The 23,216-nt window shown below is 42.4% G+C and overlaps 1 protein-coding gene and 1 long non-coding RNA gene across 2 annotated transcripts in view; one reads left to right on the plus strand and one right to left on the minus strand.

Annotated features, from left to right (window-relative positions):
- The window catches only part of LOC136696486 (uncharacterized), a 67,018-nt gene that overhangs the window by 23,179 nt on the left and 20,623 nt on the right, over positions 1–23,216 (plus strand). The window lies entirely within an intron of this gene.
- LOC136689840 (protein rapunzel-like) lies at positions 1,830–3,008 on the minus strand. Its single transcript, XM_066662526.1, has one exon. It carries the CDS (start codon positions 3,006–3,008, stop codon positions 1,830–1,832), a length of 1,179 nt encoding a protein of 392 aa, XP_066518623.1.

Raw genomic sequence — 23,216 nt, forward strand, 5'->3', positions numbered from 1 at the left:
TGAAACCGCACTCTGAGCCGCTCTAAAAATATATTGAACTCTATGGGAGCCGAAACAGTCCCTAGTGCAGAACAGAAATTCATAACTCAAAAACCGTATTTTCAATAATGCAATAATACAGGTGCTAGAAAGGACAAGTTTCTCTACCATTTAAAATTTAAATGAAGTTTCTAGGTGAAAGTATGAGGAAGTTATGGCGAATTGTTCGGCTGAAAAGTGAAAAAAAGGTTTTCGGGCAGAGATCCTTCAGTGTATGACATCACCCCACTCTAAGAGCCTCCCATTGAAATGAATGGAGGGATTTTGAAGGAGGGATAGAAAGAGAAGGATGACAGCAAGAGGTCCGAAAACGGACATGATGGGACCCGGTATGCCCGGGTCCGACCGTCTGAAATCCTGTGTCCGTAGCTTGAAAAACTACCGAGTTAGAGCGCTTTGAATATTAATTCCATAGAAATGACTGGGGAAAAACGGAGCGAAAAACGAGTGTAGCAGACAAACGAGTGTGGGTATCGGAAAGCTGTATACAACGCAGTCCACAGCTCGAAAACTGCGGGACTAGTTAAGCGAAGGCAAGGAAACGCAGAATAATTTAAAAAAACCAAATCGGATAACAATATATTGCGTGCTGCTGCTTAAAGCAGCAGGCGCAACATAAATATTGCGCAATATAATAATAAGTGTAATTCTTTAAACTTTTATATGTTTGACGCTTAAAACTGAATTTATAGTTTCAAATATTTTATTTTCTGAGACACAGATCTCTTTGTGTTCTAAATTTAATGTTTTCAAGCTTAAAATACCTTTTTCAAACAAAAATCCACAAAACATGTTTTGCATGTATTGTATAGAATTATACAGGCTAAATGACATAATACACATTGTGGGAAAAAAATGGGACGTCTCTCAAAAATTGATGAAAAATGGAAAACCTATATTACAGCAAGCAGTTGCAAGATACAAAGATGTACCATGGGTTCAACGGAGCTGGACTGAACATTGAGCAGTAGAAAAGCACAGCTTATATAGTTTGACAATACCACCTTCCCCTCTGCTCCTGGAGGATGTGATGTCTGTTGTGTCTGAATACAGTCCATGTGTAAATACCACTCACGTCTTAACTCAGTATAAATTGAGTTCTGTCTGGTGGTTGTTGATTACTCAGTAATAAACTTCCTTTGATATTGATTAGGTCTTCTGGTCCGACAGTGAGAGCTCTTGTGGCTCTTCCTGCTTTGCTTGTTTATATGCTAAATATATCAAATGGTCAACCTATCTCTAGGAAGACACACTGGTTTAGAACATGTGTTATTATATTAATATTGTTGATTGCAGCAAGGTAAGCCAGTCCCATTTGGGTCCATGCTGTATTTTCTTACACATTAAAATAAAAACATTAAAGGATAATAAATTGGTAACACAATGCAGCTAGGAATAGAAATGTAATGTCCCCCTCATATTGTTGCTAACACTAATATTTCATTATGTCATGGCTGCCAGCATCATATGTTTTCATTCAGTCAACAAACATTTTTCATATTTGCATATATCACATTAACGTGCTTTTTTTTTGACAGAATACAATATCTGCACAGACACATAAATGCAGATAATTCTCTGCAATAGCCTTGAGTTAACATGTTAAAATAAACTCATATATTTTGTAATGCAGTTACATGAGTGATTATACAGTGTACAGTGATTAAAAGCCATAAAGTAATTGCTAAGTGCTAAGAGTTTCAGTAAAATTTTATACCAAAAATAAAACATAAAATAAAGATAGATTGCCATAATGAAATTTTGCTGAAATTGTAATTGGATGTACTCAGCTATTCTGAATGAATGCAAATGTATGCCCTTTTGTGAGTCTCATAATAATAGCATTCTGGTTGGAAGTTGTTGGTCTGCTTTATGCTCTTACAGCGACTGACAGCATGCACGAGGCAGTTAGGCATACTGTTGCACAGAGACTGTGCCACAGACACCATGTTGCGCTTGTGCCTTTGCTTCTCAATCTGATCATGCAGCTGGCTTTTGTTGAGAGGTTTTGGGTCCACGCTGAATGAAACCACGATTTGTATGTCGTTTTTGGTCAGAATTTCAAAATAATTGCCACCTCCAATTCCATGGTAATTTTTGCCTGCCAAACAATTCAACAAACATATGCCACCATGGTTAAAGAACCTAATGGACCAGCAGACCCAGTCGTACTTCTTGGCAAGGACATCCAGAAGGAATTGTGCAAACTCTGGGTCGACACTGCCTGCCTTCTTCTGAAGTTGATGCTCTACATCCGTCTTGGCTTGCACAGAGAAATTGTTTATACATTCATCCACTGCTGCCTTCATGCGTTTCTCCACATCCTCCATGCGGTCTTGCCATTTCTTTACCATAGCCTCCCCAACTGCCACGTCCTTCAAGGCAGCGTGACCCATCACTGCTATGATCCCGACCAAAAACAGCTTCTTCAGTTGGACACAGAATTCTTCCACAGCCCTCCTACTTCGCTGCTCCACTCTCACCACCGTGTCCAGCATTGCTTCTCCAGACGTATTCTCCCCTGTGACAGCGTTGTACAAAGCATCAATGTTGAGATCACCATCAGTGTTCTCATAGTGGCTAAGGAACTTCTCCTTCTTCTTCTCCTTGAACTTAGGCTTGGCAATGATGAACTCTTGGAACTTCTCATACTGGCTGATCATCTGTGCCTCGCGGTCAAAGTTTTGCTTGTTCATTGATGTTTTCTGCAGCTCCAGAGCTATTTTGTCAATTTCATCCTGAATCCCTTCAAGCTTCTGATTGACCCTTTCAAACTGCTCTGCAAGGTACTTGGCCTCTTTGCCCTCAGGGTTGCTGAGGATCTCAGCTGCGGTCATGAAAATTGCCTCCAATATGGGATGGAACTGGCCCACGGTGGCTGCCAGGATCTCACAGCCTTGACCCATAATCTCCACTCCTTTCTCAATCTTGCTCTTGTTCTCCAGAACCCATTCTTCCACACGATTCATTCTGGATGCTGGGAAAGAGGCTCTGTGTTAATCCTTTAAGGGCCAGGCAAGCTCTCTCTCTGTAACAGAGTGAGATAAGTTATGTAAAACCTCTTTGCCAAGTGATACCCACAATATAAAAATCAATGTCAGAATCAATGCAGGTCATCTCTAAGGGTCATATTTATTTCCCCAACACGAGACCTTTGAGATAATCTGAGTCAATGCCAGCATCTGCATAATTTTCTGCATAATGCTGCCGGTTATACAGGTTCCACATTAGCAAATGCCAACAAAATAAGGGAAAATAAAATTCTGGACAAGTACGGACATGCCCAGAGTCATAACACACCACACCCTTCAATTGAGGCTTGGGCAAAATCAGGTGTCTACTGTGTATGAACAAGAACAGGCATACTGAACGTTTACTGTGATTCAAAGTAATCATCAGAAAGCAAAGGATGACTGCATCTCATTATGACAAAGTGGTTTATGAAATAATGCTGGACCAAAGTTGTCTGTTCTAGTATTAGTCAAAGAGTATAGAACATCTGCTTTCAACATGGGTTTGCTGGAAAAGACATTTAAACGCACAAGCTGTTGAACATTTGAGGATATTTCTGGGTAGTTTGATTACACAGGGGAGATGAGCTCACACATATCTCATTTCCCAAGACCCTGTGTAAACTACAGAAAAAAAGGCACAACCAGATCTGAGACAATGTGGAACCATTACACTTGTTCAATAATGTAAACCATAGTCATTTGACCAATTATCAGAAGACAGTCTGAATTTATAATGAGCTCAATTTTTGGTATTCATGACATATACATATAATCAAGTACCTACCAACTGGTAAAGTAATAACGATTCCCATTATGACGTCGGGATTGGTGTTATTAAGTTTATAATTAGGTGGTGTCACTTGCTCTGACAGACACTTAACATTAAGGATTTTCACATAAGGAACCTATTAATCATGCTCATGACAGCATTCTAGTAAAATCTGGATTCAAAATAAATCATACTTACTTAAATGATCCTTAATGAGGCTTGGATCAGATCCTCCTTTGCAACAATAACTCCAGGGTGTATCCAATTATAAGAAAAAAGTAAGCAATCTAAGAAGAACTATTTTCAAACTGTAATTGTTATGATTCACTGGATTCAGTCAGACGTAACTGCGCACCAGAACCGTTCACATCATGGCATGAAAGGGAAAAAAAAGAACAGCCTTTGATCATTCTCATTCCTGTTTTCAGCAACTAAGCAAATAACCTTTAAAGCTCCAACCACATCCTTGGTTACTAATCCAGCCATATTTACCATGGTAGACAAAGTCTTATACTGGTCAGTATTTAATTAAGCTCAAGACTCTTCATATATTCCGCTTTATATCTAAAGAAACTTTCAGACAAAACAATGCAAAATGGATGCATTTCAAAGACCGCTGTCAGGTCTGTGTGTCCAAAAATACTTGTTTTAAGCCTTTTGAACTTTCTTTAATATGATTTTTGTTTCAAAATAAAGCTGAGTAAATAAATTCACAAAAGCAGATAAAAAGAAAAAAGAAAAAGATATTTAAAAAAAATAACTAAATAAACAAAGACTCAGATAAGAGAAGAGCTTACTGTTAGTTGGGTAAAGTGTACTGAGGTGCTCTCAATCTAATGTTCCAGCAGCAGCCAGCTGTATTGAAGCACCAGCCTCCCAGGGTCTTCATGTATATATAACCTCTCCCCCTCCATACATTCAGCAAAAAACAAACTGTAAAGATGAGCGCAGCAGCAGCCCTGAGCTACAATATAGGGAAGGGGGAGAGGGAAGGGGGTGGAGGAGGAGGGTGGGTGGGGTTGTTGAGGGTACCTTTGGCCACATACTGAAACGAGCCCCTACTTATTATTCTGTGGCAAAGGTGTCAAAAGTATCCACATTCATTACTCAGGTAGAAGTGTAGATACTAGGGTTTAAAAAGAGTTCTATAGAAGTTGAAGTATCAACTTAAACTTTTTACTCAAGTAAAAGTGTAAAAGTACTGGTTTCAAAACTACTTAAAGTATAAAAGTAAAAGTAATATAAGGAAAACAAATGCCAAAAGCTTAGGCCGTGCCACAGGGGCCTAAAGTGCACTATCCCACCTCCCCAAAAAATTCCATAATGACTATAAATGTTATATTAAAATGTTAATGTTGAAAAATTTTGGGATGCACTAGGCTACCTGTTTCAGCTGCATATATGCCCATTGAAAATGAATGCATTTTAGTAATATCAAATCTATTAAAGGACCATAAATGCGTACTACTGAGCATTAACATGCGTTTCATGGAGAGGAAAATATGATGAGTAGTTGCCTATAAGGATTGTAATGGTGCAAAACGTCAAACTTCAGAGGCATGTTATCAATAACCTTTATTTGAATGTAAATGTACATCCAAACTTAGCTGCAGGAATCTGTGAGGGGAACGGATGTAAGATAAACAAACTGGACACAAAATTTGGTGTATCCAGGGCAGGCTTAGTAACAATTATCCTTGTATGGTTGTCTATATACAGCAGACATTCATGTCAGAATGAATGATTAATCCAAGTGATTAATCAAAAAAAAAATTAACTCAAACCTTCCTGATTGATACCGTCCTGGTATGTACTATGCTCAATTCTATAGCTAATGGTAACAATGTAAAATTTAAGTAGATGTAACGAACACTTTCTACATCAGTCATGCCCAGAACATGCAACAAAGAGTTACCAATAGGCTTTGTTAAGCCGCAAAAGCAGCTGGTTCTCAAAGTTCTTTGAGCCAGTGCATGATCCTCTTGGACTGAAGATCAGCCCTGCAACACTAAACAGTCTTTCACAGGCTGCTGAGGCAGGGAGTGCTGTATTAAGCTTAAGTGATAGCTGGCACACAGCTGGGAAGGACTTCAGTACCTCTACTGTGTCTCCTGGGCACCCCAGGTAGGTCTTCTTCAAGGAGGAAAAGAAGTCCTCTTCCTGAGATGATTGGGAGCCCTCACTGATGTGATTCTCTGCCTGACTGTCCAAGTGGCTCCTGATTTAGTCAAGGCCTGTGGAAAAAAAAAACAAAAATCAAAATAATTTAGATTATAATGCAGTATTATAATTGTGTGTGTGTTATTAAATGTCATTTCAAACTCATTTCATTTCCAAGTTGAGAAGTGAGAACTTTGAGAACTTACCAAGTTTGAGGATATTTTCATCACTTGTACAGCAGGTCTTAAATTTGGGAACTACAATGGCTGCGGCTGTCAGCTCTGGATCTGCAAGCATCTCTCTGAAGTGTTTTTCAAGGCCTGAAAGAAGGGCAGCAATCAAAGGCTCACAGAACTTGGAGGTGACGTGAAGTTGCTGGAGCTTAGTCCTTAGTAGAGTTACGGTGGGGACCAACCATCCCATCTGCACACTGGTTTCTCCCTGAAGAACATTACGTGCCTTTGCAACTGGGCTCATTATCTTTACATATTCTGCAAGAAATGAAATTTCCACTGGAGTAAGCCTGCACCACGAAAAAAGAAAAACACAACATGGAACATTTAGCCTTCTTGATGTAGCACATTCAACTGGAAGAACAGATAATTAAAAAGGAAAAATATTGTTATCTGAGACTTTCAGAAATGTTGTTGTGTTGCTACAAATCACATCCATAGTAAATATAGGGACTGCATATTGGCATAGTGTAAACGTGTGCTACAGCATTCAAAGTATAAAACTGACTTAATCTATTGTTAAACACTTCATTAACTGAAAGGAAGAAAAACAGACACTTACGTAGGTGTATCTAGTTCACTACAGACAGCTGCAAGGGCTTCTTCTCTTTGTTCTCTCGTTATTCTCACTATTCTTTCTACAGCTGAGAAGAGTGAATTCCACCTTGTAGCTATAGGCCTTACAAGGTGGAGTTTGCAGTGGTCTTCGATTACTTCAGATGCAGTGGTTGATCCTGAACTTTTGTTCCACAGGCTAGAACATTTGGCAAATGTGGACCTTGACATGTGTTTGTACAATGGGTTGACCTCTGCTTTTGAAGCATCAGCTGTAGACACTAAACTGAGGAGGTGGCAGGCGCAGCAATGGCGCTTGGGTAGCTGGTATTCCAAGTAGTCATCTTCATCTAACAGGGCTCCGGCATCAACAAATTCAACACCCTCAACGCTTTCCTCTTGTTCATCATATTCATCATTTTGGACACCATCATCCTCTTCTCCATAACCCTCTCCTACAGGTTCAGGATTGTTGTTCTCATCAGTCTGCCCATAAACTCTGAAGGCTTTTAGGAAGTTTGATCCATTGTCAGTTGTAGTGCGAACAATCTTCTCTCTGATATTGAATTCTGTGTGAATATCATTTAGGGCACCAGCCAGGGCAGAAAAGGTATGTGACCCTTTAAGTTGCTTGCATGCCAGTGCAGCACAGGATCTCTGCATAGTCTGGGGGTTAAACCAGTGTGCAGTGACACCAATGAAACCGCGATGGTGTGCCATCCAGCAGTCTGTTGTTGTTGCTAGGAACTGAATTTCACTAAGGGCAGCTTTCAGTTTTCTTTTCATTTCAACAGAGGCCTTTGTGATTTTGTTTACAACAGTATTGCGTGTCATGACATTTGTATTTAGCTGAAGATGTTGCACAAGATCAATGAAGCCCTGTTGCTGAACAATGTGTGGTGTGTGCAAACCTTGGACAATGAATTTGAGGATGACTTTATCTACACTTGCCTGGGACACTCTTCGAGTCTCCCACAGCTTGGTTTGTTTGGAGGGTGGGGCCAAAGAACTTTCAGTGGATGACTTCTTTTTAAGGGCTGCTGAAGTAAGTTGCGTGTACCTCTCTAGAAAAGTGGGGTGGTTCTTCTGGTTCTTCTTTTTTAACTCGTATTTTGGCATCTGAATTTGGTCTATAGAATTTGAGCAACTTCAATATATATTATTAGATTTTTTAAATCTGAATTTATTAACCTTGAATAATAACAGTGAAAATGTGTTCTTGAAAATTCACGAGTTCAGTTCAAGAGCAATTATGTTCAGATGCATAAATGCGAAGCAAAATATTCAGAGGTGGAAATCTGAAGACATAAATTCAAAAGCAACATAATTCAGTGATACAAATTCAAAGGTGGTAATATTTCAAAATCTGATGAGATAGATTTGCTTCTATAGTTGTGGTCCTAAAACAGCTTTAAGTGGCAAAGTGGTCTGCTCAACATAATTGCTCAACAAGGTTTAACTATCAACAAGGTTTTCTTTATTGTGATTTAAGTAGGCTGCTTAGATGATACACAGCTCCAGTGTAAAACAAGAAAAAGGACTCGCCAAACCAGTCTTGGGTAATCTGATTTTAAAATTAGAATAAACAAACTAACCTATATATTGTGACACATAGACACTAGAGATTAAATGGATAGTATTCATATTACTACCCAGTTACTTAATGTTTGTCCATTAAAGATTCCATAAATAAATGTAATTCTCACTGTTATGAACTAGGATGAGGTAGTGTCGCATTCACACAGCTCCATGGACCTGGAGGTTGTGGGTTCAAGTCCCACTTCGGGTGACTGTCTGTGAGGTGTTTGGTGTGTTCTCCCTCTGTCCGCATGGGTTTACTACGGTCCAAAAAACACACGTTGGTAGGTGGATTGTCAACTGAAAAGTGTGAGTGTGCGTCGCCCTGTGAAGGACTGTTGACCCTTCAGAGTGTGTTCCTGCCCTGCACCCAATAATTCTGGGTAGACTCTCGACCCACCACGACCCTGAACTGGATAAATGCTAACAGACAAAGAATAAATGAAATAGGAGTCTATTACCTAAACATTTTTAAAGTCTTTAATATATAAGGAAAATTATTAACAAAATTAGCATTATTTTAAAATGGAAACTTTACACACACTAGTAATTTTACAGCAGCCCTGCTCAGTCATGCTGAATCTAAACGTCTTCAGAATGAGGCTCGGTACCAACAGCCAATGAGAACACGGCTCATTAACCGTCTTAAAGGCAAAGCTTTTGGACATTTTGTCTGATAATACAATCAGACAAAAGATGTTGTCCCTTTACAATTTCTATACGGTCTTTTGACAAGGTCTGTGAGACTGACACTAATATGCAAATACCGTGGTGCTATCTGACTACTCTTACTATTTTAGTTGCAACACAATTTACATAACTTAAAATGTGTCAAGAAAATACAGGTTTATAGAGCCGCCTGGCAATTTTTTATTAGTAAACGTGAACTGATGGAAAAGTGGTTATTCTAATGGCTACCAGATGAGCAAAGGTGTGCCAGAAAAGCTTGTCAGCTGTCCATATTTTTCATGTTTGTGCTTAGATGGCTGTTTTCAGAATACACTAGGCATACAAATGTTTGTGGACACCTTTTATAATGAGCAAATTCAGCTACTTTAAAGTACGGTTATGAATGCAAACCTTAGATAATCCCCACCATTAATTAATTAAATCAAATGGGAATCTCTGGAGCAACTGTGCATGAGCCTCACATTTCCATGCTCAGTGTCAAGTGCTGGCAGTGGAAAATGGTGCATAAACAGCATGGTGAAGCTCTATCTTATATTTACTTTTATATTTAACCATTCACTAGAACGTTAGATAGGGAAACAAATATCGTTCCTCATTTCTTTTCAGAAGCACTACAAAATAAAACAAAAAAAAAACAAAGAACAGCTTCAACAACGAGGCTGAGGTGAAGGTTATGAGCTGTGAGTTACATCAATGAGTCTTAGTGTGCATATGCTGGCTGTATATTAGCACTAATGTAAGAGGATCCACATTATCAGATGCTAAATCTGTAGACCAGTAATGGTGGCACTTGACCTTTGCTTTGCTCACACTTAAATGCACCCATTACCACAAGATGCCACTTTTGTTCACAGTAAATGGCATCTTTAAGTCAGATTGATTGTCAGATAAAATGATAATGTCGGCATCAAAAAGGTGAGGACAACATAGCACTATTTGGGGTCATACTCTTTATTTACCACAGCTTTTACAAAGGCTCAGAAAAGCCACCAAACTAGAGCATGGTCAACCATAACTTTGGTGGGGGTTAACACAAAGTGACATGGTGCACGTAGATAGTGGAGACAAACAAAACTTCAAAACCACACACCACTTATATAACACTATAAATACACGTAATGGAAGACTGTTGCAGCTTGCAACCACATCCTACTTCTGAAATTAATGTGGCATTGATGTGAATAGAGATGAAGAGGAAAGAAACCCAAAGGGACATGATGCCCATAGTGGAGATATACAACCCAACAGAAAAGCAAACACCATGTTACAATAATATACATTACTGTACACTGGTCAATTAAAGTGATGTAACCTGCCAAGTCCTAGCTCACCACCACATGCAGAGCCCCAGTTCAAATGCTAGAGTTTATTTTCTTTGCCTGTATGCTGTGCTACTACCTGTGTTCAGACAGTATACAAGTGTGCTCTACATCATAGCCATGTCCAATAGTAAACAAGCAGTGACAGGCCTCACATCAGTAAATGTTGTTTTGTAAAGATATGTTAGTTGGGTAAAGTGTACTGAGGTGCTCTCACTCTAAGGTTCCAGCAGCAACCAGCTGTGTCAAAGCACCAGCCTCCCAGGGTCCTCATGTATAAATAGCCTCTCCCCCTCCTGGATCGGTTCCATCCCCCTTGTGAACATTCCTGTGAGCCCACTCGGAGAGAGGGACGAGGGGCAGGCAGCGGAGACGGATAACATCCTGTAAACATTCCCTTCTTCTCAAAGCCATCCACATACATTCAGCAAAAAAGAAACTGAAAAGATGAGCACAGCAGCAGCACTGAGTTACAAGATAGGGAGGGGAGGGGAGGGGGTTGTGGGTGGTACTTTTGGCCATATACTCAAATGACCCCCTACTTATTATTCTGTGGAGGTTTTTGAGTTTTTTGTAGTTTTTGAGATCGTTGTAAAGGTTATTACTGTTTTAATATTAAAATAAAATGATTTTTTTGTGTACCGAGCTCATCTTCAAAAAGATTAACCATAACAGTCAATTTGAATATGAAGTCTTTGAGAGCCTCTTCTTGACAGGCAACCATCAAATGCCTGATCGAGCCTACCAGTTCCTGAATAGTTGTCCTTAATAAAATAGCAAACTGGCATGCCTTTCCAGCATCCATAGAACCTGAAGACTGGTGCAGAGGAGCTGGACAGGACTTGGAGCTCTGAGCAGGACAGCTTTTCTAGGCCTTGTTCTTTCATTTAGCTGTTTTTCACTAGATCCCTCATTAATCACCTGATGTGCAGGTACCAGTCCTATATGTCCCACAGAAACATGGTGTAGCTCATCTGGACTCATCTAGATTCACCCTGGACTGAACTACGGCAAGGGGTTATGGAAGCTAATCTACTAAAACCTCCCGCTACCTCTTTATTTAGGTTGACCAACTCTGCCAGGCTATACACTCAGAGAGGCAGAGGTAAATACAGGGAGGATACTTTATAAACCTAAATACTAAGCTACAAAGAAACAGAGGGACCTGGAATGACAGATATCAAGACACAAAGGGATATGTGGAATGCAATGGTCGACAAATACTGAGAGTCAAGAGAGGGCTTATAAACTAGAGGACAACACAAAACACTTGGGAACAACAATCACAAGAGGAGACACTGATGAGAGGGTGGAGCTACAAACCAAGGAGGGGATAAGGAGGAGACAAGGGAGACAGGAACAAAACAAATCAAAACAAAGAGCCAAGCACATGGTGAGAACAACAAGACAGGGCCAGGATGTGACACTGGTTATGTGTATCCACATACAGGCCCTTTATGTTGCAAAAAACTCAGATAATATGCTTGCCAATGAGGAATCTGCCAAAAAAAAAGGGTTCCACAGTCCTTATCAAGGACTCGATATCTACTTATTTCTGCAATTTAAAACTGTGGCCCAAACTAACAGTCATGGCCTACTTTGAGTCACTGGGCATCGTCAGTGGGAGCAATGTGAGTGGCATTAGTGCAAGCCCACCCTCCAACCCTCTGTGCTTAAGGCTTCTGGGTCACTTCTGTCACAGTGCTCGACAATTCAGTGAAAGGCTCCTCTGTTTCACCATCCACACCATGTCAGAAGCTGACCCAGAGCCTTTGTGTCAGGATGTTTTCTCTGCGACATGCTAGGCTAGAGTGACTAATCACCACATTTAAAGCAAGGTTTATATGAAATCAAATTTATGCAGTGTTTCACCTGTTCATTTTCAATTCATTTGATTTAATTCAGTAATAATGCTTGTGCAACTAATGTTACTCACCGTTAAGTTTTGTTCAGAAAAGGTCATGTTAAGGATTTTAAATTTGCTACTCATCCAATCAGGATTTTTAAATATACACTCGTTTACCTAGCCAAGAGAGATCTCCCTTTGGATAGGCCTTCAGGAGCTGAACTGAAGGCTTTGCCCATTAGATTACCTACTGACATAATCAGGAAGAGACATTCAACCAATCATACTTTGAGATCCACTGGATGGGTCTAATTTCATAAGAAAAACAACACCATTTGCCTGATCTTGGTCTCGGACTACATCACTGACTGAATAGGAGTGGCAGCATGACCAGTGTTTTTCAGACAGCTCTATGCCAGGCCTCTTTACAAAATGACTCACTTCAGACCAGCTAAATACAAGGTAAATGATGTTAATGTGACTGTTACAGGTTACATAATCGAATGTAAAGCTTAGAATGTAAAAGCAAATGTATGTAACATACCTAAATGCATACTGGTGTAGTGGAAAATTGTGACAAAAATAAGAAAGCTGAGTCTCTGAGTCGGTATCAAATGAAAGAACAATTTATTTGGAGAGAATGCCATGCGTAGCATCTTTTCGTCTCTCCCTGACCGTTTCTCAACCAGAGTCAGTCAAAGTCAAAGTGAACTTTATTGTCATTTAGACAACACACAACAGTGCACAGCTAAATGAGATTCCAGTTCTCTAAACTCCAATGTGCTAGGCAAAATAAGACAATACGTAATTTATATAGACATACTCACAATCAACTATAGACAATACAACTACACAGAATAAGGCACTATATCTATAAAATTAAATAGGAAGGAATGGCAGTGTGTCAGGAACGAGGGGCGGATTGAAGGAGGCGGACGCATTCGCTAAAACACGGGATATATTTAATAACCAAAGATATAACAAAACACAGGCAAACTACAAAGGGAACTACAAGACGAGGACATAAAATACTGAGACAGAAAATACACTAAACGACAAAACTAGGAAACAAACATGACTTGACTAGAAACGAGAGATAAACGACGCGACATGACAAGACCGGAGAACAATACATAATGAAGTGAAATGAACGACAAACAGGACTTGAAACAAGAGGGCTTAAGTACTCACACAAACGAGAAACACCTGGACAGATACCGAGGACGGGTAACACATGACACGGACGAGGAGGCGGAACAAAGGCGGAGACTTGAACATAAACAAAACAGAGCCATGTGCAAATAAAGCACATGGTCGGGACAACAGACTGACAGGACGAAGGCGTGACAGATGCCCCCCCCAAGAACGCGCAACTCCCGGGCGCGTACTCCTAAACCCCCCAGGAGCTGGCGCAGGAGAGGGCACGAAAAACATGACAGGACAACAAACCAACAGGTGACAGGACTCAGGACAGGACGGGAACCGACACAGGAGCTGGGGACACGACAGGACCGAATATACGAGACGGGACATGGGACATGACAGGAGACTGACAAAGGGGAGCCACAAGAGACGAGAACGGACTGGACAGGACAGGAGTGGACACATGGGAATTGACGGGAGACAAGACAGGGGACTGAACGTGGGACGGATACGGAGACTGGACACGTTTGGGGACAGAAGACTGGACATGGACAGGTGACAGGACAGGGGACTGGAATGGAGACGGGACTGATGACAGGACTGAGTGCTGAGACTGAACGGGAGCAGAGACTGGTGACAAGACACTGGACAGGATAGGAACATTAGACTGGACAGAAGACATGACAGGTGACATTACACTAGACTGATACGGAGACTGGACATGACCAACTGGGGACTGGACATGAGACAGGACAGAGGGTTGGAACGGGGACTGGACATGTGACGAGACTGAGGGTTGAAACGAGGACTGAACAGGACTAACAGGGGACTTGACAGGAGACGGGACTGGAGACAGGACCGATGATTGAAACAGTGACTGGAGAGGAGACGAGACTTGAAACTGGACAGGGGGTTGAAACAAGGACTGGACAGGAGACGGGACATAGGGTTGAAATGGGGCCTGGACAGGACTAACAGGAAACTGGACTGGACTAGGTAGGGGAACAGGGACCAAGACATTCAGGGGGACAGACACAAACACCGTGACAGGGACCGGGACAGACACAAAGGCAGACACGGGTACAGGGACAAGGACAGAGACGGGAACCAGGACAGGGACAGACAAGGGAACCAAAATAACAGGGGGGTGCCCAGGACTGGCTAATGTCTGTGTGGCAGTCTGAGGAACCAGCCTAGGCACAGTTCTGGGGATCGGCCCTGAAGTCCTTCGGGCCGTAGCCACAGTCACGGGGACAGGAGCGGCCGTAGCCACCGTCACGGGGACAGGAGCGGCCGGCGCCGCCGCCGTCACGGGGACAGGAGCGGCCGGCGCCGCCGTCGTCACGGGGACAGGAGCGGCCGGCGCCGCCGCCGTCACGGGGACAGGAGCGGCCGGCGCCGCCGCCGTCACGGGGACAGGAGCGGCCGGCGCCGCCGCCGTCACGGGGACAGGAGCGGCCGGCGCCGCCGCCGTCACGGACACAGGAGCGGCCGGCGCCGCCGCCGTCACGGACACAGGAGCGGCCGGCGCCGCCGCCGTCACGGACACAGGAGCGGGCGGCGGGCGCCGCCATCACGGGGACTGGAGCGGCGGGCGCCGCCATCACGGGGACTGGAGCGGCGGGCGCCGCCATCACGGGGACTGGAGCGGCGGGCGCCGCCATCACGGGGACTGGAGCGGCAGGTGCCGCCATCAACGGGACAGGAGCGGCGGGTGCCGCCATCAACGGGACAGGAGCGGCGGGTGCCGCCATCACAGAGACTGGAGCGGCGGGTGCCGCCATCACGGGGACTGGAGCGGCGGGTGCCGCCATCACGGGGACTGGAGCGGCGGGTGCCGCCATCACGGGGACTGGAGCGGCGGGTGCCGCCATCACGGGGACTGGAGCGGCGGGTGCCGCCATCACGGGGACTGGAGCGGCGGGTGCCGCCATCACGGGGACTGGAGCGGCGGGTGCCGCCGTCCACGGAGGCAGGGGAACCTGCGACGTCGTCCACGGAGGCAGGGGAACCTGCGACGTCGTCCACGGAGGCAGGGGAACCTGCGACGTCGTCCACGGAGGCAGGGGAACCTGCGACGTCGTCCACGGAGACTGGAGAGGCGCGCGTCGCGCTCACGAAGACAGGAGAACGTGCGACGTCGTCCACGGAGGCAGATGAATCTGCGACGTCGTCCACGAAGACTGGAGAGGCGCGCGCCGCGCTCTCGAGGACAGGCGCGGCTGAAGGTGCCGCGTTAACTAAGACAGGAGTCTGGGCTGCTCGCCGGGCTCGCGCTGGAGCTGTAAAGGGTTTAGGGGGTTTCACAGGCGCACCCATTAGATCACCTCGAGGTGCGCCCATGTTAGCCTCAGACCTCATAGCTCCGGAGGTGAGGCTAACAGCCCCTACCCTTAACGCCCCCCCAAAAATTTCCCCGGACCTGAGGGGGTAATCCTCCAGCGAGGGGGGAACTCCAGCACGGTTCTTCCGCCGACTCTTTCGACTCCTGCTGGCGCAACTACTCGATTCCCGAGTCGACTCCTCCGCTAAAGGATCCGGAACAGCGCCAGGCAGGAGCTGGAGCCGGCGACTCCATTCCGAAGCCGCTTTCAAAGCCTCCCCCACAGGATCTTTGGGGCCTGTGCGGAATGGAGTCCGGCGAACGGCACACCCCTTAAGGTAATAGTCCGTGCTAGCTGCGTCCTTAGGGTCGTTCATTCTGTCAGGAACGAGGGGCGGATTGAAGGAGGCGGACGCATTCGCTAAAACACGGGATATATTTAATAACCAAAGATATAACAAAACACAGGCAAACTACAAAGGGAACTACAAGACGAGGACATAAAATACTGAGACAGAAAATACACTAAACGACAAAACTAGGAAACAAACATGACTTGACTAGAAACGAGAGATAAACGACGCGACATGACAAGACCGGAGAACAATACATAATGAAGTGAAATGAACGACAAACAGGACTTGAAACAAGAGGGCTTAAGTACTCACACAAACGAGAAACACCTGGACAGATACCGAGGACGGGTAACACATGACACGGACGAGGAGGCGGGACAAAGGCGGAGACTTGAACATAAACAAAACAGAGCCATGTGCAAATAAAGCACATGGTCGGGACAACAGACTGACAGGACGAAGGCGTGACACAGTGTGTATAAATAAATAGGTATATGCATATAATGGAATATACATATTTAGCAGAAAAATATTGCACATGAATTTTGCACATCAGGTATATAAATTAATGGAAGTTGTGCTGTATAAAATATGAATATATTGCACATCAGATATTGCACGTCTGAATAATTGTAGTATACATGGTATACATGGATTTATATCAAGATAAGGGTGATGAGTTTTTTTTATTTTAATTGTCAGCGTGTATTGTGTGAGCTTTTACAGTTCAAAAGTCTGATGGCCTGAGGGATGAAGCTCTAGCCGAGTCTGGCAGTCTTACACTGGATGCTGCGGTGACGCTTCCCACAGGGCAGAAGCTTGAATAGTCCATGTGCAGGGTGGGTAGGATCCTTGACTATCCTTGTGGCTCTGCTGAGACAGCGTGACTGGTGCAGCTGGTGTATGAATGAGAGTGGGGTACTGATGATTATTTCTGCTGTTCTCACCACTCCCTTCAGAGACTTCTGGTCTGCAGCTGTACTGTTACCATACCAGGCAGGGACAGGATGCTCTCAATGGTGCCCCTGTAGAAGGTGGTGAGGACAGGAGGGGAGAGATGTGCCCTCTGCAGCCTTCGCAGGAAGTGGAGGTGCTGCTGTGCTTTCTTGATGAGAGAGGTTGTGTGTTTTGTCCAACTAAAGTTGTCTGTAATATGAACCCCCAGAAACTTAGTGCTTTTAACAGATTCCACGATACTGCCGCGGATTATGACTGGAGTGTGAACTGTGTGTTTTCTCCTGAAGTCAACTGTGATTTCTTTTGTTTTGTTGACATTCAGTATCAGGTTGTTTTTGTCACACTAGTCCACCAGTTGGTTCACTTCATCTCTATAGGCCACCTCATCTGATGACTGTATTAAATGCGGAGCTGAAGTCAATGAAGAGCATCCGTAAATATGAGTTTTTTTGCTCCAGATGAGTCAAGCTCAAGTGAAGTGCTACTGATATGGCATCATCTGTTGATCGGTTTGGGCGATATGCAAATTGGAGTGAGGGCGAATGTAGCAGGGAGATTTGCTATAATGTGATCTTTGACCAGCCTTTCGAAGCACTTCTTTATGATGTGGGTGAGTGCAGTCGGACAGTAGTCATTAAGTAATGATACAGGTGACTTTTATACTTTTAATTCCCCCACCATCATTAACATGGCACCCTTTGAAGTTACCATATGCTCACTCTTATTTACATATCAATCACATTCCAATGTATTCTTTTCTTAGTATGACTCCAAACCACTTTACCATTTGTTTTACTCTCTTTGAATATCTATCACCTTTCCCGATGCACTCTGAACACCCCCTCTACTCAGTTGGTCTCAGTCGTCTCATCTCTGTGGCCTGGAGACAAAAGAAGTTGATTGAACGCAAGGTGTCGATATGCTGTTATTTGAAACACACACACACACACACACACACACTAATAAAAATAATAAGTCTGCTGTTTCACACAGAGAATTGAAGAATAAAACAATTTCAGTTACACATACATATATGGTCATTGCTGACTAAAAATACCTCTATTGATTATGAATCATTTCAATAAACAAATTCCAATACATTTACCCCCTTTGATTCTAATCAATCATTTTACAGATTATCTTCATCAAACAAATGTTCCAGCAACACGTTCTTATCTAATTCATCAGGTTTAGAGTCCTTTGTGATCTACAGGAGCTGGTATCTCGCTTGAACATGACGAGACAAAGTTTCGATAATACAATTACACAGCAATGGTCCACAGCAAAGCAAAAACACCAGCAATATGAGAATAGGCAAAATCATGAAGAATATGCTACGTAAACTAGCAAACATAAAACCCCAAACCCCAGGCCATGAACTAACCCCCCATTCTTCATCCCTGAGTTGAGCAGCCACAGCACACATTTGGCGCAGAACTGTGCTGATGTTACCTTCCAGGGCATCGTTAGGAGGAATATAAGTACAACAATATTCACCAATCATACTACAGAGTCCCTCTTCCTTTGCCAAGAGTAAATCGAGTGCCATACGGTCCTGTGTGTTCATTAAACTTAATGCTGTTAGTTCAGATCTTACTCCTACTTGTCTTTTAATGGTTTGGTTCACAAATGTAGCCAGCTTATAGTGGACCCTGTTAAGATCCCTGGGTAAGTAGTTTGTGTTAATCTGGCATGGATAAGTCATGTAATGAGTCGCGTCGTATGTGGAGGCAGGGGTGTATGGAATACAGTGTTGTGTGTGCACTCAAACGTACTAAAGCGCAGCGACCCCGCTGCAACTTGGGCAGATGTAACAATAGTCTATGGCCACAATACCAATACCAATCAGGTATCCAAATGGGTCTGTCCCATGTAAAAGTGGTTAACCCCGAGAATCTGTAACCAGATTCACAGTGCTGTTGCATTGACTAGGCTCTAAACCCCTTTGCCATCTACTAGTCTGATTACCTCTTAGTCTGGTACAGTTTTCACCCCCACCCTCCAATTCGATGCACTCGTTTTGCATTTCCGAATCTGTGTCAGTGTTTTTTTTCTCTGTCAAAGCGTCTGGAACAAACTGGGAAAACCCTGGTGTCTGTTATTCTGAGCTGAACATCAGCTTCTGGTTGTCCTTGCTTCCCTCTAAGAAAAGCATCAGCATTCCTATGAACACTATTGAGCCAAGTTTTGTTCACTGTGTCATATGTGTCTGTGTATATTTCAAAAACAAACAGGTCAGCTGCACTGTGACATTTGGCATGTCTAACAAAGCTGTGTGATAGCGCAGCCACCTCTGTGCTGAGAGGTGCGCAACCTTGTATAGTGGAGATTTATAATTTTAATAGAAGATATTATACTTTTTGGGGACTTAATATGCCGAAGTTATCTTAAAATGCAGAAAGACATTTCTCCATTTTCAGAGACATCTCCAAGCCACACAAGCCAGATGGAATGTGAGATTACCCAGAGTAGAGGGTCATAAAACTGGCTCTTTTCAGGACAGTTTACAACACAGGGTCTTGGAGGGTCATGCAACTCTTCTCAAATGCAGAATGCAGTGAGACACACAGACTCAGCCTTGATTAAAACCGTCTTCTCACACATTTTGAAAGATGTTTGAACAAAATAATCACACATTCCTTGTATTAGCTGTATATTAGCACTAATGTAAGAGGATCCACATTATCAGATGCTAAATCTGTAGACCAGTAATGGTGGCACTTGACCTTTGCTTTGCTCACACTTAAATGCACCCATTACCACAAGATGCCACTTTTGTTCACAGTAAATGGCATCTTTAAGTCAGATTGGTTGTCAGATAAAATGATAATGCCGGCATCAAAATGTGAGGACAACATAGCACTATTTGTGGTCCTACACTTTATTTACCACAGCTTTTACAAAGGCTCAGAAAAGCCACCAAACTAGAGCATGGTCAACCACAACTTTGGTGGGGGTTAACTCAAAGTGACATGGTGCACGTAGATAGTGGAGACAAACAAAACTTCAAAACCACACACCAGGACATCTGCTGTCAGGAAGCAGATGTCCAAATGACATGATCTGAATTTCCTGAGAATTTCAGTCAGTTTTCTCTGTAAATGTCAGCCCCAACTGTGTTTTGAATGAAGTACAATACAAGGCAAAATAAAGGAATTTTTTTGCAACACAAACAGAAAACCTAAGAGGTAATGAAATGAAAATATACTGTGTATATATATTACAGTACACATAGTATATATACACACACAGTACTGTGCAAAAGTTTTAGGTACCAGAGATTATGAGATTTAAAAAGCTATTTATCTGAGCAGTAAATGTATATTTGCTAAACAACAAACAAACAACAAACACCGCCCAAATTAGAATTAACCCAAATAACATTATTCCAGTGAGTGTGATACTCTGTGTGTGAATGTGTTGGCTTAACTTTTTCCAAGTCTCTCCTCGTGGAGTCTATATTATTTGAGGTTATCCTCCAATGCCTAGTTTTAGTGGCTAATAAATAATGATTTTAAATAATGTGTGCTGCTGATTTAACAAACTCATGCAGTCAAGGAGAATCTGAACAAAACACTGTTTTTCAAACTCACTCACACCTACTACTCTATAGAAAAAAAATCTTATATTTGTAATTTGTTTTATATTATTATTTTTTGCATTTACTATGAATATATAGTGTAACTTTATACAAGTACCTTGCATACTGAGAAGGCCTTAGTTTAAATATATATAATTATCTTAAGCCCAAGGTTTCTGCAGAGTACTGTACGTATATATGGACCTCAGAGGAGGGAAAATTAAATGCAAAATAAAATTAAAAAACAATGGCCATTTAAAATATGCTATAGATCTTTGGCCAAAAAATGTACTCCTAATCTATAGTGCTGGCCAGGGTGAGTTGCCATGTGTCATAGAACAAATGTTTTAATGCTTTTTATCAGATCAGGCCACTTAAGGAGCAGTGAGTGAGTCGATGGTCCACTCTGACGGATAGGTAACGTCATTAGCTCTGGCTGCGATTGGCAGATACTGCCGCACCAGTGCATCCTGGGATTGATTGACCGCCTCTAGCACACATCTCTAATGCTGGCCTTCCCACTAAACAAGGAACGTCCCTGGACATTCAAAATAGGTCTAAAAGTAGTCTGTCCATCAAGGACATATTTTAAACGTTGATGGACGTCCAAAATCCATCTTAATAAGTTAGTTAAGTGGTGACCAATCGATAACGTCAGTGGACGTCCAAAACGCGTTTCATGCAATTAATTTATTTCGGGACCAATTAATAATGTCAATGGACGTCCAAATTATGTCTAATAGTCGTCTTTTAAATGTCTGTGTTTGGACGTCTTTTCAACTTTCATTTTCAACCTTAAGAGAGCGTTGATTAGACGGCAGTCATTACATTATTTCAACATTGAATCAACGGCTAATTGTTTACTGGGTTCATAAGATCGCTCATTTATGAAATATTGATATTGGCTGATATCTCTTCCTGGAGATGGAGGGACTCGCAGAGGTATGGATTTGAAAGCAGTGACTAAATCATGCTTACATGCTAATGCTGCAAAATCTCTGTTCTGCATTTCCTCTTATTTTTTTATGTTTACACACACTTAGTGGAATAAAGTGAATGAAGTCACACACACACACACACACACACACACACATACCTGTCCATATACACACTCATACACAGATGCATAAGAATATCTCTATGGATTCAGGCATGTGTTGCTAGCGCCATCTGTCACCAGAGGAGGCACAGACACAGAATATAATTCAAACAGAAGGAAGTGGTTGATCAGGTGGCTCAGAAACACATTGTATATCTTGAAGTTAAAGCTAAGCCACAGGGATACCTTTATGAGAGATAATGCTTTGCAGATCAATAGCAACAACCAGAGCAGAAGCCACTCGACCTCTAACGAATACAAGAGTTTTTCCATTGGTTCAGCCTTGGATTTCCCCACAGTCTGTAAAACTGTACAAAGAATGTGTCTAATGTCTTCACATATTCTAAAAGGAATACACAAATTTTAGTATTCCACATACTAGAAATAATACAAATAATGTAATGCTAACATCTGAGTAGCTTTGCTAACTTAGCAGGTAAAATAGCTTTCCCATTTGTTTTCAAAAACAAAACTTAGTAAATTTTAAAAAGTTTTTGTTACGGTTGAGCCGTAACAGAATGAGGTGGGTGTTGGGATTAGTGTACGAGAAAGGAATAACTGTAACAGAGATGTGAAGGTGGACAAAAAGGACACAAATGGAAACACAGAACGTATAATGAATAGAATATATATTGTATAGATGATATTTACAATGACACAATCACCAGTGAACTTCAGGATGGCCTTATGCCGACAAAAATAAACAAACAAACACCCCTCCTAACTGATCCACAGACAACTCTAACTTACCTATGCTAAGTGAAAACAAAAGGAAACAAAAGACAATACCTTACTCCCTATGTATATACAAAAACACACACAAAAACCCACTCCCAAAACAAACGGCAGCCAACCATACTCTGGTGAAATATATATACAGTGTTTACAATATTTTACAAACAACAGATCTAACGTCATTAATCAAAAGGGGCAAAAACAAACTCGTAGTCGAAGTACTCAACTCAACTCAACTCAACTCAACTTTATTTATAGAGCACTTTAAAAAACACCAACAGTTAAAACAAAGTGCTGTCCAAAGATGTTTATAAAACAAAATAAAATAACCAATAAGGAAAAATAAATAACTTAAATAAAAACAACACTAATAAAATTAATAAAACAAAACAAACGTCTCATGCTGAGTTGAAAGCCAAGGAATAAAAATGGGTTTTAAGATAAGTTTTAAAAATCGAAAGTGAAGAAGCCTGCCTAATCTGTAATGGCAGGCTATTCCACAGTTTCGGCGCAGCAATTGAAAAAGCTCTATCTCCTCTGAGCTTACGTTTTGACCTCGGCACCTCCAGGAGCAGCTGATCAGCTGACCTGAGGCACCGAGCAGAGACGTGGGGGTGTAGCAGCTCAGTGAGGTAAGGTGGGGCGAGTCCATTTAAAGATTTAAAAACAAATAAGAGAATCTTAAAATGTACTCTAAAATGCACAGGCAACCAGTGGAGAGAGGCCAGAATGGGAGTTATATGTTCCCTCTTACGTGATCCCGTTAAGAGTCTGGCAGCAGCATTTTGCACCAATTGGAGACGTCTGAGGGAGGACTGGC

The sequence above is a fragment of the Hoplias malabaricus genome, chromosome 1 (assembly GCF_029633855.1).
Source record: "Hoplias malabaricus isolate fHopMal1 chromosome 1, fHopMal1.hap1, whole genome shotgun sequence".
Classification (NCBI taxonomy): Eukaryota; Metazoa; Chordata; class Actinopteri; order Characiformes; family Erythrinidae; genus Hoplias; species Hoplias malabaricus.

What these genes read in the sequence shown, in the direction of transcription:
- LOC136689840 (XM_066662526.1), bottom strand. Translation starts at nt 3,008, where the DNA reads ATGAATCGTGTGGAAGAATGGGTTCTGGAGAACAAGAGCAAGATTGAG.